This window comes from Polistes fuscatus, unplaced genomic scaffold (genome assembly GCF_010416935.1).
Source record: "Polistes fuscatus isolate 324 unplaced genomic scaffold, CU_Pfus_HIC Scaffold4, whole genome shotgun sequence".
NCBI classification, from domain to species: Eukaryota; Metazoa; Arthropoda; class Insecta; order Hymenoptera; family Vespidae; genus Polistes; species Polistes fuscatus.
The window spans coordinates 4,346,536-4,362,854 of record NW_025113118.1 but is presented as its reverse complement, the minus strand read 5'-3'; the positions used below and the strand labels follow the sequence as shown (position 1 = coordinate 4,362,854).

Below are 16,319 nucleotides of genomic sequence, written 5' to 3'. Positions count from 1 at the left end.
TTAATTTAAGGATATTGAAACAATTTATATACGGTTTCGATTATTTGCCACTAATAACATAAAAAAAACAAACAACAACAAAAATAGTATTTAGTATTTCCAATGATATATGTATCCATATAAAATTTAATTATTATATTAGCACAATAACTGATAATAATGATAAATATTCTTTATAAATGTTTTTTTATAAAAGAAATTCTTTATAAATATTTATCATTATTGTTAATTATTGAATTAAATTAATGACCTAAACTATGACTGTACCAAATCTTTGTTCTCTTTTCTATCTTTTATCTGTGTTTGATATACAATTTTCTATATTAAAAAAAGAAAAGAAAGAAAGAGCTTTATTCTTGAAAAAATTCCATTAAAATTCTAAAAGATAAATGCTTTCATTTTGATGTACTTGATGATTGCATTCAGTCATCGTTCAATGATATATTATGAAAAACCAAAAAAGAGCAAATAGGTATGAATTTAAATTAATGTGTTGTGTGATCGCGTTCCTTTTTCAAATATAATTAAATCGACTAATATTTTAACTTAGAAGAATAGCAGATCTCTTTTTTCCAACTAATTACTGAATAATGTAGATGTAAATGAATCTTAAACAACATTTGTGGAAGGAACGTAGATTTTTATGTTTATTTATTAATGTACGAATAAAAACCACGTTAAGTGATATTGAGTCAAAAGAAATTGTTGCTGTTGTTGATGTTAAATTAAACCCGTTTACAGAACAAAAAACAAAAAAAATATATACATACATATATATATATATATTTATATATATATATGTTTTGTTGTAAATTATATATATTTTTTCATACTTCTTATTTTTTCTAATACTTTTTCAATTAAGTCAGCCTTTTTTGATTGTCTATTATGTGGAATCGAGTGTTTGTACAACCAATCGCTTAAAATAACATTGGATACTTCACCTAACTTGTTATTTTTTGCTAAAGTTTCAACATCAATGGTTTTACCCTGAAAATAAAAACTTCGATTGTATTATATTATAAACTTAAGTTTATTAAATAGAATTTCTAAAATATACTCACAAATTTGGTAGTACACATCGCGTTAAATAATTTTTGTTTTAATGTTGTGTTAGCAAATGTATTATCGTTCATTTGAGATTGCTCGAATGGAAAATATTTTTATTAAATTATTGTTTTCTTATTTAAAAATATTGGATTAATACTAATTGATAACGATTATAATAATTAAAGTAATTACCTTATAAAGTGGATTCTGATCCAACAATAAGTTTATTTCCTTAAAAAATGAGGAAGTATTTTCATCAACTATTTGCATTTTGTTTTCGTCATTTGGAGTTTTTGTTTTCTTCAGAGGAGTACTCAAAGAGGGTTGACTTATTTGCTTATTTCTATTAAAATTCATTAATTGTTCAGATTTTTTCAAATAATTAAGACAATTTTCTCCGTCATTTAATTTCTTAACACTTAACGGAGTCGTGGTTCTGCTAGATCTGTCTAGATTAATAATATAAAATAGCAACATTAATATTAGATGAATATTAGATATGACAGTAAGAGGTTTTAATACAAAATATTTCAATTAACTGAAATTTATAGAAATACCACATTCGTATCTAATCGTAGGCCCTAATTGTTGACTAAAATTTTTATCAATCATATCCACATTTTCATTTGGAATATTCACTTTACTTGTATTCAACTAAATAATCACGAAAACATGTTAAATTATTTAAGTAATATAGTAAGTATGAAATTGACTTGTTTAATTTTAAGTACCTCGTCTGACAATTTCAATTGATGATTTATTTCTTTATTATTATTATATATATACAACTGTTCGTCACATACTTTGTTCAATGTATTACATAAATCATGAATAAATTGTGAAATGATACTATTTCCATCTTTGCAAGGGATATATTGAAAAGGTCCTTTTACCACGCATATACTAGGATATATAAAATTATCGCCTCTAGATGCATGGAATTTTACTTCGTAATATATTATATCATCTTCTGTTTCAGGTAAATAATAGCCATTCTAAGCATACAAATATTATTTAAATACAATATTCGTAATATTCATAATATTATAAATATTAATTTACTTTTATAAAAGTAAATAAAATAACGATACACAAATCATATAAATACCATATCTATCCAATATTTGCGTAGTTCATTATAATTTGCAAAAGGACAATTAGAAGGAATTTTTTTAGATACGGATACCAGCCTCACTGTTTTCATACTAATTGAAAATAGTATTAATTATATTTACAAAAAAAAATATATATATATATATATATATATATATATAAATGTTTAATGATATAGATGAATGAATACCTAGGTAATATGTACACCGACTTGCAATATTTACTTAAATCAATAATACCATTATCATTTGCTTGAAATTCTGTTATCAATGAACCTAACAAACCTAAGTCTTCCAATTGTATATATGGTATTTTGATCTTTATCGGATAGAAGTGTAATCGTGTATTTTTATCTGAAATTTTGTATCCTTTATGTGCACAATTAATCATATATTAAAACTTAATAATAATAATAATAATCATATTTAATGCAGTACCATTTATAATGATTTTTAGTTTTAACGCATTAAACTCTTCCATTAATACATGAAATTTCATTTTATGAACATAATATCGCCCAACTTTATTCCATAATGGTACAATTTTACATTGTATAGTGTAATTGAGACATTTTGTGTATACGTCTATCGAAACTGCTTGTGGTTCTGCATACTTATAAAAATAAATTAATTAAAAATATTATTATGGGAAAGGAAATAAAATATAATTAAATATATAGAGAATTTACTAAAATATCCAAATTTTTTAAATGTGTTTTCAATTTATCGCTTTCAATAAATTCCTTTGAGGCGATAATGTATATTAAACCAGTTGTTCCAAACATTGGCGATACAATTACTTCTTTAATAATTTGAATTATCATTCTAAAATATAAACGTTTACATACATGGATTAAATGATTTTAAATATAATAATTGTACCACTTATATTACGAAAATGATGTAAGTTCATTTTCATAATTTAATTAAATATGATCAATTTTACCGGCATTTTAAAATTTGCCAATGATAGTTAGATTTAATCGAAAAGTTCGGAATTTTTTCAATATCAATTTCACAAATAATACAACGCAATTCATTCTTATGTGGAATCGATGCGATGTATTCTTGATTAAAATTCTCCATTGTTTACGTATCAAAATATATATAAATTAATTATTTCATCAAATTATATAATTAATATCTCCAAATGAAATTCTTTACTTTGCTTTTGAAATACTTGACAGTGTTTTGTATGTGCTTTATATTTTGTATATTCCGCCTAAATTAAGATGATGAACTACTACATGAGTCATGTTAGCTATTAATAAAATAAAATAAAAAATAATTTCAATTATTATATGAATAATAATATTTTAGAGTAATATTCTATAATAACATTTTATAATAATTCAAATGACTAAAATGAATAATTAACTCTACGATCGTGTATATTAACTTGTAAAGATTTGAATAATTTGGCGGGAAAGAACAACCATTCGTACCTTCCAATTTCAGATTTTGAAAACTGTTGAAATTCTGTTAACATAATTTTTTTTAAGCTAAACAATTGTTACGGTTTGTTTGGTAATTAAAAAAACGCTTTATTAAAATAAGTGATAATACAGAAATACAACAAGTGGTAAGAGAATAAATAATAACATACATAAACAACTACAGATAAGTAAATACTCAAAATTACTAATTATTACAAGAATAACTGATAACACAGATGTACAACTAAAGATGAGTAATCAATTAAACAGAAAATAAAATTACGAATATCAGTATTATGTAGATCATTATTAACACAGCTACCTGCCTACGAGTTCGCTGATGATTATTATTCATGATCGTCCCTTTTTCTTTCTTTTCTTTTTAGCTCTCTTCTCATTTCTGTTTTGTTTTCTCACCTAGCAACACTTCGCCTCTCATCTCAAGCATGCAAAATGTATACTTACATATACAAAAATAATTTCGTTCGTAACACTATATAATATAAATTAGTGCTAATTTAGTTTACTTTTGCCGCAATGGCTAATACATTTAATCAATCTTCTGATCTACTGAAATGGAATCCCAAATTTCACATTGGTAAATTAAAACTTTTCTTTTTTTGTATCTTATATATAATTGTAAAATATTTATTTGCATATACATTTATACGTGAAATTAAATAAGATTTATTTTACATAGAAACGCTTTGTTAATAATATACAATTAGATATATGATATACAAAAAAATGTTAATTAGAAAATTAAATCTCTTGTTATTTATATTTTTTTAGATCATAGCAAACTAGCAGTATTGTGCTTTAAAGAAACTTTGTTGATTTGTCTGAAAGATGAAATAATAACGCAGACAGAATCAATTGGAAATTGTAACATTTCCATAGAGATTACCGGTCCTCTAAAATATGACTTTTTAATTAATACAAAATTCCGCATGAATATTGATGATTATTATTGTGGATCAAAAGTCATCTGTTCGGCAACAAATCAATTCAATTGTCTGGAAGAAAAAAGGACTGAGTTAGTTTATCTCTAATTCAACTATTATCATGTTTCCTGTGTGTGTTTTATTATTATGATAAAAAGAGAATTGATTTCCCAGGTACGTTTATTATAAAAATAGCTTAAATGAAAAAACATTATTTATGGGAATTCAAGGCGATAGTTATTACATAAAAACAACTCAAACGTATCAATGTAACAGAGTTAAGAATCATAAAAATTTAATATATTCACAGAATATAAAACTACTAAGTGAAGGGACAAATTTATTACTTATGAGATATCTTTCAATTATTAATTACAATGGAGTTTTAACATTAGGAAACATAACGATTGATGGAAATATCGCTACATGCCAATATGTTAGAAATAATAAACGTTATTATATATAGTTTTAGAGAGTTCTACATTGTTTATTTATATTTATTTACCTTGTTTGTTCAATTTTGTTTACTAATTAAATATTAACTTTAATTTCCCAATATAGAAGTGCACTCCTGCAGAATACATGAAATTATATAAGAATCATGTGAAAGCATACACGATTGAACGTATAATAGAAAATGAAAATGGAAGTGTTGAAAATATGAAAACATATTTATCTCCAAAAGGAAAAATATTAGAACACAATTGGTCGTCAACATCTTACGTGCTAAAAAGCGAATCTTTAGAAAGTGTAAAGCAAATGAATAAAAAACTTAGAATAGCGATACGAAATGATTATTGGATGGAGGATATGGAAATGTTTTCTAAATATTTAGACGAAAAAGTATAAATTACATTATTAATGTATATTAGACAATTGATTAAACAAATATATATAATGATTGATCGTTATTTTACAGCGTAACGAAGTAACAAAATTCATTGAGTATTTAACTGATCACGTTGAAGTAAAGCATTTAATAGCCGACTATACACAAACTTTGTTAATAGGTAAGCTAACTTACATATTAATAATTTAATTTATCCATGGTAATATCAAGAATAATTCAGTCTATACAAGAATATATATAATATATATATAAAATACAATAAAATCTTTATATTATTCGATATAGAATGTATTTTTACATTAATTAATTAATTAATTATTATTTATATTATACAATTATACAAAGAGATTTACTGATATACTTATCTCATGCCTCTCGATAAATTGTTTTTATTATTTTTGCAGTAAAACCTCTCCACGTGGTAGATTTTACGATACAATATTTTAAGGCATTTTCCATATGTCCAGAAATTCAGGATTTTATTTCAACTGATGAAATTTCAAAGATCGCTATACCTACACAACAAATGGAATATAGGCGTGCAAATATGTGCGATTTTGATCATTTGTGCATGACTTGTAGGATGGTTGATCAAGTATTTTTTTCTTATTATTAAATGTACTTTTAAAATGATAAAAATATATGCAATCATTATTTTCATTACGTATTTACAGCAAAATCAATTGTTCGATGAATCAATAAGTTCTAATTGTTTGACTGATTCGCTGTGCTCAAATGATATATCTTATATCAGAAAAAAATGTAACGACAGTAACACATCCATATTAAGTTTTGATATTTCAACAGAGAGTACAAATGAAAATGATAAAGTATCAAAATAATAACTAAATATAATTTTTAAAATTCATAAAATTATTTTCGTATATGTGAAATGAAATCTACGTTGTAATTTATCTTTCTCGTCTTGCATTAGTTTATATAAATTAAGAAATATATTCTTTTTTTATTTATCGTATTAATTGATAAAAAGAGAATTACTTAATTGGTATGATGATTATGATTTATAAATTAATTTGCAATAAACCAAATATTTTAAAATTACGTAAAGCAATTAAATCAAATAAATATAAACAATGATAGTAATAAGCAAGAAAATGAATGTACTATTAAAACAAACTAACATCTCCCTAAGCTGTGTGAGTGTATCTTGCTTATAGCAATTCATAATTGAAACAATGTACAATGTTGTTTGTAAGATCTTACCTGTATCATTTCCTACCTGGTGATGTTTCTTTTTGTGAATTACAAATTACACAATTTTCCTAAAACAATAAATAACAATAAAAATATTATGTAATTTTTAAGAAGAAATATTAACCGTTCGAATTCCACAAGCAGCAAAAACAGAGCTGTACAGATTTCTTGTCAAAAAATTGTAATTAGTCATATTGCTTGGTATTTGTTGATAAGATTTTTCTAAAGACTACTGGGATTCAAACGGTTAAAATTAATATACAAAAATGTTACATACTACTAATTTGAAGTTTGGTAAACAGTCCTCGTGGAATGAATGCTTACAATAAAATATTACTAAATTTTTGGATTCTGCAATAACAATTCCAATTAGAACCATTAAAACTTTTCACAGATATCTATACGTGTTTAGGTTATGCTTACAATTATAACAAATATATTTCTAATTACTTTAAAGAAAATATATTTATCGTTCGTACCTCCCATAATAATTTTTCTATGGCACGCTCCGCACAATTGATCATCTGAATGAATATATGAATCAAAAATAAAGATTGATTAAAGCTTAATAATAATAATAACAAATACAAATATTTTGTATAAAAATGTATGATTTATCGACCAAAGTACATACCGTTTATAAGTATACCTTTTTGATGACAACGAACCAATCTCTCGTGAAGATTAAAATAATCATTAGATAAAATTTTCTTGCATCCTTCTTGTATAGACACTTGCAGATTATAATCACACATCATTTTAACTAAAGCTTTTTTTAATCCAGGTATTTCTAATGATGGATTTATTCTCTGTACCATTAGTCTAGGATCAACGTACGTTCCAATGTTTTGTAGAAGAAACGTGATAGCCTCTGAAAGATAAGAAAGTCTACATAATGTTAAATAAACTTGAGAAAATGTATTCATTTAAGATATACCGCAAGTTATTATTTACTTGGTTTGTCCAACGAATAATTAACTAAATCATTCCATAATTCTTCATCGTCGTGCTCTTGACAAAAAGCAATAGCACTTTCCATATCGTCTAATTCTCTAGTCATAAGAGCCAAAGCTTCGGATATATTGCCTATTCTTCCTAAAAGATATACCATCTCTGGATAAAACTTTCGTTGACTACAAATATCTAATGCTTCTTGTATTAAATAATTATCGGAACGACGTAAAAGTGGAAGTAGTTTATCTCTGGAATATTCCGCATAAAGTTGTACCAATAATCCGTGATATTTCCCTTTGGAATCTTTTGTGTCTATTTTATCTAAAGCGTCTAGATACTATAAAGCAATAATTTTTAAATTACATAATTATATTAGAATTTCTAATCTTGAATTATTTGTCATTCTTATTATATACCATATATAAGTAAAGATGTTTTTGTTGCAATTTACGAACAACTATTTCAGGCGGCACTCTAAATTGATCATTATCTTTTTTCAAAAGAAATTGTATTGCACGTTCCGCATCCGAATCCATTAATTCTTCTATCATATCATATACAGAGTTATATAGTTGATATTTTTGTATCAAATGAAAGACATCTTTGTGTCTTAATTTTAAATACATCGCCAACGCTTTATCATATTTCCCATCATGAATGTATAAAATCGCTAATGCTTCCAAAAGAACATTTTGTCGTTGTTTGTGAACTAGTAGATGTTCCAAAACACCGTTCACGACAGCTGCTACCGTGTATAATGTTGGTGACCATTCTTTAACTAACTCGAGAAAACCATCTGGATCCATTTTTAAATATTCGTATAAAACCATTTCGTAAATTAATGGATCTAGACTTACATCACCTCTTGGAAGATAAGAAGAAATAGATCTCAATTGATGAACCATTGCAAATTTATAAACCTATTAAGATAAAAAATATTTGCAATAATAAACGTATGACCAAAATTTTGTTATCTTTTAAAACAACCAACCTCTTCTTCCCATAATTTTTTATCCCGGCCTAAAACTTTTAGGCATAATTTTCCAGCCTCGTCGTACTTTTCACGAGCTAACAGATGATCTAAATATACACGACCCACGTCAACTAAAGTATGTCGTTTACATTCTTTTCCATTACTAGCACTAACAGCTTCTAACGCTTGTTCAAATTTTCCATGACTTATTAACCATTCAACCCTGTCATCGCAATCATACAAACTCGCTACAACTACGTCTTTCGGACTTACAATAAAATACCTAAATATGTAAAATATTTCTGTTATTTTTATAATAAATAATTAATCATGCTCTATAAGATAAACATGTTATAGAATATTTCTCACCTGTTTTCACTAGTCAAACAATCTAAATGATAGTCATTACAGCTGTACTCTTTATAGCCTCTTAAAGTCAATGAATTAGCACAAATCACAGAGAAATCTTCGCACTTTGGTTCAACAATGTGCAAAGTTGGTCTTTGACTTTTACTATCTTTATCTAATTCTTTTAAACATCCTAATAATATCAATTGATTGTCTAAAGGAGCGATACCAGATATATAAAAATCCACTTGAAACGTTGAAACTAAAATCGAAATCGTATTATAAGATATAAATTTGGAAATATTTTTTAATTAAACAAATGTAAATAATAAACAATTTACCTGGATCAACTACGAATTCGGGTAAATCTCTATTAACCATTTCTTGCATCGATCTCTTTTTTATCTGGCAGATACGCACTATATCCACCCATCCGATCAATAATGTTCGATCATCTGACCACCGAAGATTACATCTATAGTGTTCTGGTAGCGCTCTACATGAAACATGGTATTGAAAACATTTCTGAAATAATATCTTTATATATAGATTGTAAATTAATTCATTTAGAATATATTACTTACTCATCTGTTTTAGTCCATTTAATGAGACCTAAAGAGCATCTAGCATTTAAATCATAAACTCTAACACCTGTGTCTGATGCCCAAGCGATAAATTGGCCAGCCCATGCTACAGACCTTACTCCACCTATCGCTTCAGAAAGAACAGTTGGCTTTATTCTGGATAAAAATGTTTTTTCATATAAAATCAATTTATCATCTCCTAAAAAAAAAAATCAACATAACATATCTCACAACGCTATATACAATAAAATACTTTTATCAACCCCTTGGACTATAAAAACGTGTAAGACTCATGATAGGCTTTAGAGTCTAAGCATGAAAAACACAAGTCTTACTCGTGGCAACAAAATTGACAAACAAAATACAAAAAGCATCAAATATAGCACTGAATAAGGCACGCAGTACTGCCATTCAAATTATGGCACAAGGGGTTAACAGAATAATTAATCAACAATACCTGTAATAAATTTCCTTCCGCTACCGCTTTTATAATAATTAGGATCAATAGCGATACTCTTGACGAGCCTACCAAGATTTAAATTGTGATTATTTTCAGCACTGTACAAACCGTAAATAAATACTTTGCCATCATCGCTGCAAGATGCAATAAAATCACCATTGTGATCTATGGAAATTTGATTGACAGCGACTGTATGTGCTTGGAGACTTTTAGATTGTATGTTATTGCCCTGATGATCCAATAGATGTATCATACCCCAATGCGATCCCAAACAGAGAAACTAAAATATATATTATGACGCATAGTTAACCTCTTAATCTCAATAGATAACATCTTTTTAGATAATAAATATTAGAAAAATAATATCTCTACCTTAGGATGGACAGCTATACAACTGGCGGCATCATTTTGTAAAATATGTTGCAAATCATTTCGCATTCTAACATATTTAAGCCTAGGCTCAACCTCATCTATCTCAGAATCTGAGTCATCTTGATTGTTCTGATCGGTCTGAAAGTTTAATTCGTTAAAAAATATGTCTTATTAATGTTTCATTAATTGATTTTATTATTATTAGTAATATTCTATTAAGATTTCTTTCCAAACATATTACTTTAACGTTATTCTCTTCCATCATATATTTCTTTATTTCTATTCTCGAGGAAAACTTCTAACGCGTACGATGAACTGTCAAACGTTGCAGACACGTTTTGATACCATCCAAGTAAGCCCACCTGCTTTTCTGAACTTTGTATTTTGCACTTAGATATATCTTTCATAAATAGAAAATAAAACGGATGAGTATTCAATTTAAATAATATTTCACATTTTAGCTATTCATATTTTATTAATTAATAAAAATGATTAAATTTATCGATATTTTTCCATTCATAATTTTTTTTTCACCACTCAAAACAATTCGAGAATAATGAAAAAATGCGACGAATCAATGAAACTCAAATTCAGATGAAAATAATTATTTAGCAGGTTTGTTTCTATTCAATTTTATTTCTTTTTTATTAATTTTCATTTAAATAAGTGAGTAAATAAATTAATCGATTTTTAGTTTTACTATCGAAAAATCGATTTGACCTAACCTAGATCACTAAGTTTGATGCTTATTATTAAACCCTAGTTCCTTGAAATTCGTAGAAGGTTAAGTTTACCACTTGTTTATCTCATTTTCTAGTGTTATGATTATTAATAATAAATCTTTATAACATTTTTTAATTATTAGTAATAATATTCGTTATTAAACTAATTGTGCTGATACGGTAAATAAGGTAAATAAGGTTCTGATCATAGCATTTATTGATATATTCTTAAGTTTCAATACACAAATACACCATGCTTACATCTGTAATAATTTTTCAGGCTTAGAATAATTAATACAAAAAAATATAAAAAAGTTTCTATTTTTGTATAAAATAACGAACAGAAAAATGTCAGAATCTGAGGTGTCTCCAATAATTCGATCATCTAATGATAGAAAAAAAGTTTTATGGAAAACTTTGTCCTGTGCATTGTCTCTTCGTAAGTAATATTATGATTGATTTTAATTAAATGTTAATATTATCTAATTTTTTTTCTTTCTTTAGAAGAAAGAAATGAACAGTTGGACGTAAATGATCTTAGAACTTTGGAAGAAGTTATGAAGGAAGGAAATACCGCTGTTCTGGAAACAAGCCTCTACGACAAAAGTATTATACTTTGTTTTATGCAATGATTTATCTCATTGAAACAAATATTTTTACTAAAAAAAACAATTTTTATTTTGCAGTGAAGAATCAGGAGGAAATATTTTTTGATTCCGAAGCAATCAATATATCATCTAAAATTTTAACCAAATGTACTAAATCTTTAACACAAAATATCAGTTCATACAATCACGGAGAATTTGCTACTAAAATCGTAAGCATTTAATCCCATTATATTATGATTTAACGCATAAAGCTGCGTGCTGTATTTGGTATTGCTTTTATTTGGCTTTTAAGATTCACCACAAGTTCCGCATATTATTATAGCACAAAGAGATTTAATTAAATTTGCTAAGAAGATGTATAGTATTAAGAGAGAGAGAAAGAATACAATAATTAATATATTTATATGTTTTAGTTACACCACATACTTAAGCTCCCAGATACGTTATTAGAAAATCAAGATTGGTCTGTTTTAGAAACAGAAATAACTAAACATATTAAAAGAGTACCTGAATATACAACTTTGCTAGGTAATTTATAAGCTATAATTATAAATTAAATTATTACTAAAAATAAATTTAGTAATTTATAAGCTAGGTAATTTATATACTTTTAGGTTCATTAGCACCGTTAGAAAAAAAAGTAGTTAATAAAAAAGTAATGGCTAGTAAAGTTCAAGCTGTGATGAAATCACCAGAAAACGTGGTAGTTGCTAACAAGGATGAGGAAAGCATAGAAGAGACGGTAGATAAAATAAAGAAATTTATAAAATATTATTACAAAAATAATGAAAAACCGTTGGACTTTTTTCGCCTAATTTTACATCCAGATGATTTTAGTAAAACGATAGAAAACATGTTATATGTTTCGTTTCTTGTTAGAGATGGTATCATTAAATTAGTTAAAGGTAATTATAAATTTAGGGTTTTGATGAGTGCATAATTAAGTTATTTATAACATTTTGTTATTATAGATGATACAGGAATACTTGTAATTCAACTTTGTTCCAAAGAAATGATATTACAAAGGAAACAGGCTGGTACACATGTGAATACTCAAAATGTCATGTCTATAAATATGGAGCAGTGGAAAGTAATTATTATTATTAATCTAATTATAACATACAAATGAAAAGTTATTTTTGAATCTATAAAACTAATTGATTATTTTTTAGGTTCTAAAAGATGTGTACAAATTAGAAAGGCCTATGTTAGATTTCAAAACCTAAGTTAATTTTCATACTCAAAGCACTTACAAATTCCTACAGGGTTTTTGTAACAATCAAATGTGTTGCATTGTTGTAAATAAATATTTTTATATATTTTTGTATTATTAAAAAAAAAAATGAAAAGAAAAAAATAAATGAACAAATTATGAGTTGTCTCATAGTTTTGCTCAAAGTTATCTTACAAGGGTTTATTATTTTTAAATAGTTTTTATTTATATCTAACATATACCATAAAATTGTATATGTTGTCGACAATATGATTACTGCGATTAAGTGTAAATGAGGAAATTTTTAAAAAACGAAATTTACATTAGCGCGAATTGTATAAAATTTCTGTTTACTTATTACGTTCATTAAAGTTTAACAATTTTTTAAATGAAGTTTTATTACATTGTATGTATATATTTATAGTATATTTCGATAATTATATTTTACTTCAGAAAGTAAAACTAAACAATGTTTTAAAATATGAACTATCGTTCTTTTTGCAAGAATGTTTATATTATTTACCACAAATAAAATATTAACGATTAATCGTTTGATGATTTTTCTCATAGACTTATTATGGTACGTTTATGGCGTGACTTTTAACAAATACAATTTATTGTTTCGCTAATGTTTCAGCTTTAGCTACTACTTCTTCGATCGGACCCACCATATAGAATGCAACTTCTGGCAGGTGATCGTATTCTCCACCTAAAATCTTTTGGAATCCTTTAATGGTTTCTTGTAATGGTACTAACTTGCCAGCATGACCGGTGAACACTTCGGCGACCTATTTAACAATATTTTATCAATGAAATAATTTCTCTCAATACACAAAATAAATAAAAATAAAAAATGAGACAATTCTTACCTGGAAAGGTTGAGATAAGAACCTTTGAATCTTACGGGCTCGTGCGACAGTAAGCTTATCTTCTTCTGACAACTCATCCATACCTAAAATAGCAATGATATCTTGAAGGGATTTGTAATCCTGTAAAATCTTTTGTACACCACGAGCGATATTATAATGTTCAGCGCCAATAATGTTGGGATCCATAATACGAGATGTCGAATCCAACGGATCCACAGCTGGGTAGATACCTATTTACAGATAATTAAAATCATTAGAAATTATCTAGATGTAAAATTTGATAAATAAGTTGTTATGAAAAAAAGTTATTACCAAGCTCAGCAATAGCACGCGACAGTACAGTGGTCGCGTCTAAATGAGCAAAGGTAGTAGCAGGAGCAGGATCTGTTAAATCATCGGCAGGTACGTAAATAGCTTGTACGGAAGTAATAGATCCCTTTTTGGTTGTAGTAATACGTTCCTGCATGGTACCCATGTCAGTTGCCAAGGTTGGTTGATAACCTACAGCTGATGGAATACGACCCAACAAAGCTGATACCTAAATAAAAATATAAAAGAAGATATAAAACTTAATAATATTAACAAGCTTTAGGAAAACATATTAAAGTATTATTTGAATTATATATTTAAGTTTGATTTAACTGATAATAGCGTACCTCTGAACCAGCTTGTGTGAACCTAAAAATGTTGTCAATGAATAATAGTACATCCTGTCCTTCTTGATCGCGGAAATATTCGGCTACAGTCAAACCAGTTAAAGCTACACGAGCACGAGCGCCCGGTGGTTCGTTCATTTGACCATATACAAGTGCTACTTTAGAAGTTTTATCCTTTAAGGAAATAACACCGGATTCAATCATTTCATGATATAAGTCATTGCCTTCACGCGTTCTTTCTCCTACACCAGCAAATACAGAGTAACCACCATGAGCTTTAGCAACATTGTTAATAAGCTCCATAATAAGCACAGTTTTACCAACACCGGCACCACCAAATAGACCTATATTTAAATAAAAAACAAAATGATAAGCAATAATATAAATAGAACTATAGTATATTCAGGATTACAATTATTATTTAAATCTTACCAATCTTTCCTCCTTTGGCATAAGGAGCAAGTAAATCTACGACTTTAATTCCAGTTACTAAAATTTCTTGTTCTACAGACATTTCTACAAATTCAGGTGCATCTGCGTGAATAGGAGCTAACTTATCGGTACCAATGGGACCACGTTCGTCAATGGGTTCACCAATTACATTAATAATACGGCCCAGAGTTTCAGCACCAACAGGAATACGAATAGGGTAACCAGAGTCCAAAACACTCTGACCACGTACCAAACCTTCGGTACCTATAAATATATTACGATAGGACAGTTATATAAAAATAACATTTCACAAGATTATTTAATATATTTGCTAATATATTTTGAAATATTGGTTATTTATTTCAACTATGATACACATACCATCCATAGCAATGGTGCGCACAGTATTTTCACCAAGATGTTGGGCTACTTCCAGTACTAGCCTGGGGCTTCTGTTCTGTACTTCCAATGCATTAAGAATAGGTGGAAGAGCATCTTCGAATTGTACATCCACGACGGCACCAATGACAGCAACAACTTTACCTTGAGCACCTTTTGCTGATGCTGCTTTGGCATAGTTTTTCTCTAAAAATAAAATCAATTTGTCTAATATTAGAAACGAAAAGTATTGAATAAATTGTATTTATTATTGATTAATATAATATAAATTTATAAATCAGTCTGATGTCTAAACAATAGAAGTGGACTACATAACACTTATGAAAATGTTGTTACATAATATAAAATATATGAAGTATTTTTTCAGATAAAATGATTTATATAGTTTTCCTTGAGTATTACAATCAATGATTAATAATTCGTATTTTATTCTTCTATAAAGTTTTAGACATGACTCTAAATTTTAATGAATGAAAAATACTTTACTTGTCATTAGATCAAAATAAAAAGAGTGTATGAAATATTTTCGGAGATTTAAGAATGGGATTTAAAAAATCGCATATTTCGTAATTATTAAATATTTTCGATGTACAATAAATTGAAAAAGTATTACCTTGCGAGAATAATTCGACAGACTATATAATCGCCATATTGGTTACAATAGTATCTTACTGATCCGTTCGAATAATACAATTATATAATCGTTAGGACGGAGAGCACATTTAAAGGTATTCGTAAATGACAATTTCAAAAGCGATTTCTCAGGTCGAAACTTTCTTATTCTTTATTCTTTAACGAAGAAAACAGAATAAATATTTAAAACGTATATTTAAAACGGATAGTTTCTTCTGTAGAAAAGTTACGATGGAGACAGTGGAGACAGCGGAAAAAGGGATGTTACACGTTATCGGAATTTTCTACGTGGAATAATGAAGTATACATAATAAACTATAATCTACTTACTATCCACTGATACGGCACCAGCTACTTTAGCAACTTCATTTTGAAAAAGGGTGGGTTTGACGGCCCTTAGGGCCCCAGCGGCTGCCCTCGATACGGCGCTTAACATCATGGCCGGTCAAGTGAGGAAAGACTACCAAAGTATTCTTCCCTACTGCAGTC

General features: G+C 27.3%; 4 protein-coding genes across 10 annotated transcripts; 1 reads left to right on the top strand and 3 right to left on the bottom strand.

Moving 5' to 3' along the window:
• Positions 1-813: 813 nt before the first annotated feature.
• LOC122520604 lies at positions 814-1,535 on the bottom strand. Its single transcript, XM_043640726.1, has 3 exons — positions 1,243-1,535; positions 1,065-1,145; positions 814-990 (listed from the first exon to the last, which is right to left on the bottom strand). Exons 1-3 carry the CDS (start codon positions 1,525-1,527, stop codon positions 814-816), a joined length of 543 nt encoding a protein of 180 aa, XP_043496661.1. The 5' UTR covers positions 1,528-1,535.
• A 2,799-nt stretch (positions 1,536-4,334) lies between these two features.
• On the bottom strand, positions 4,335-10,756 carry LOC122520599 (vacuolar protein sorting-associated protein 41 homolog). Of its 5 annotated transcripts, none has more exons than XM_043640714.1 (14): positions 10,540-10,756; positions 10,299-10,436; positions 9,924-10,206; positions 9,467-9,665; positions 9,224-9,378; positions 8,904-9,144; positions 8,553-8,817; positions 7,978-8,481; positions 7,562-7,898; positions 7,242-7,478; positions 7,087-7,131; positions 6,885-6,958; positions 6,617-6,675; positions 4,335-4,614 (listed from the first exon to the last, which is right to left on the bottom strand). In XM_043640714.1, exons 1-13 carry the CDS (start codon positions 10,561-10,563, stop codon positions 6,622-6,624), a joined length of 2,556 nt encoding a protein of 851 aa, XP_043496649.1. In that variant the 5' UTR covers positions 10,564-10,756; the 3' UTR covers positions 4,335-4,614; positions 6,617-6,621. The 5 variants fall into 5 exon arrangements, with proteins under 5 accessions (XP_043496649.1, XP_043496648.1, XP_043496647.1 ...); XM_043640713.1 differs by lacking the exon at positions 4,335-4,614 and adding an exon at positions 5,049-5,113; XM_043640712.1 differs by lacking the exon at positions 4,335-4,614 and adding an exon at positions 5,389-5,907.
• Positions 10,532-13,230, top strand: LOC122520602 (EP300-interacting inhibitor of differentiation 3). Of its 3 annotated transcripts, none has more exons than XM_043640722.1 (8): positions 10,532-10,650; positions 11,301-11,459; positions 11,525-11,626; positions 11,707-11,837; positions 12,042-12,156; positions 12,243-12,533; positions 12,600-12,718; positions 12,801-13,230. In XM_043640722.1, the coding sequence occupies exons 2-8, from the start codon at positions 11,369-11,371 to the stop codon at positions 12,852-12,854; spliced, it is 903 nt and encodes a 300-aa protein (XP_043496657.1). In that variant the 5' UTR covers positions 10,532-10,650; positions 11,301-11,368; the 3' UTR covers positions 12,855-13,230. The 3 variants fall into 3 exon arrangements, with proteins under 3 accessions (XP_043496657.1, XP_043496655.1, XP_043496656.1); XM_043640720.1 differs by lacking the exon at positions 10,532-10,650 and adding an exon at positions 10,790-10,913; XM_043640721.1 differs by lacking the exon at positions 10,532-10,650 and adding an exon at positions 10,929-11,209.
• LOC122520600 (ATP synthase subunit beta, mitochondrial) lies at positions 13,046-16,293 on the bottom strand. The gene is made up of 7 exons (XM_043640718.1): positions 16,161-16,293; positions 15,180-15,383; positions 14,799-15,062; positions 14,367-14,710; positions 14,023-14,248; positions 13,711-13,940; positions 13,046-13,629 (listed from the first exon to the last, which is right to left on the bottom strand). Exons 1-7 carry the CDS (start codon positions 16,267-16,269, stop codon positions 13,456-13,458), a joined length of 1,551 nt encoding a protein of 516 aa, XP_043496653.1. The 5' UTR covers positions 16,270-16,293; the 3' UTR covers positions 13,046-13,455.
• Positions 16,294-16,319: the final 26 nt, after the last annotated feature.

What these genes read in the sequence shown, in the direction of transcription:
- LOC122520599 (XM_043640714.1), bottom strand. Translation starts at nt 10,563, where the DNA reads ATGATGGAAGAGAATAACGTTAAA. An exon ending in CGGAAGGAAATTTATTACAG is followed by an intron (nt 9,666 to 9,923) that starts GTATTGTTGATT and finishes TTTTTTTTTTAG; the next exon opens with GAGATGATAAATTGATTTTA. An exon ending in AAATGGACTAAAACAGATGA is followed by an intron (nt 9,379 to 9,466) that starts GTAAGTAATATA and finishes TGTTTCATGTAG; the next exon opens with AGCGCTACCAGAACACTATA.
- LOC122520602 (XM_043640722.1), top strand. Translation starts at nt 11,369, where the DNA reads ATGTCAGAATCTGAGGTGTCTCCAATAATTCGATCATCTAATGATAGA. An exon ending in GAGAATTTGCTACTAAAATC is followed by an intron (nt 11,838 to 12,041) that starts GTAAGCATTTAA and finishes TATATGTTTTAG; the next exon opens with TTACACCACATACTTAAGCT. An exon ending in TGAATATACAACTTTGCTAG is followed by an intron (nt 12,157 to 12,242) that starts GTAATTTATAAG and finishes ATATACTTTTAG; the next exon opens with GTTCATTAGCACCGTTAGAA.
- LOC122520604 (XM_043640726.1), bottom strand. Translation starts at nt 1,527, where the DNA reads ATGTTGCTATTTTATATTATTAATCTAGACAGATCTAGCAGAACCACG. An exon ending in ATCAGAATCCACTTTATAAG is followed by an intron (nt 1,146 to 1,242) that starts GTAATTACTTTA and finishes TTTCCATTCGAG; the next exon opens with CAATCTCAAATGAACGATAA. An exon ending in CGATGTGTACTACCAAATTT is followed by an intron (nt 991 to 1,064) that starts GTGAGTATATTT and finishes TTTTATTTTCAG; the next exon opens with GGTAAAACCATTGATGTTGA.
- LOC122520600 (XM_043640718.1), bottom strand. Translation starts at nt 16,269, where the DNA reads ATGATGTTAAGCGCCGTATCGAGGGCAGCCGCTGGGGCCCTAAGGGCC. An exon ending in GCGCACCATTGCTATGGATG is followed by an intron (nt 15,063 to 15,179) that starts GTATGTGTATCA and finishes ATATATTTATAG; the next exon opens with GTACCGAAGGTTTGGTACGT. An exon ending in GCGTGCTATTGCTGAGCTTG is followed by an intron (nt 13,941 to 14,022) that starts GTAATAACTTTT and finishes ATCTGTAAATAG; the next exon opens with GTATCTACCCAGCTGTGGAT.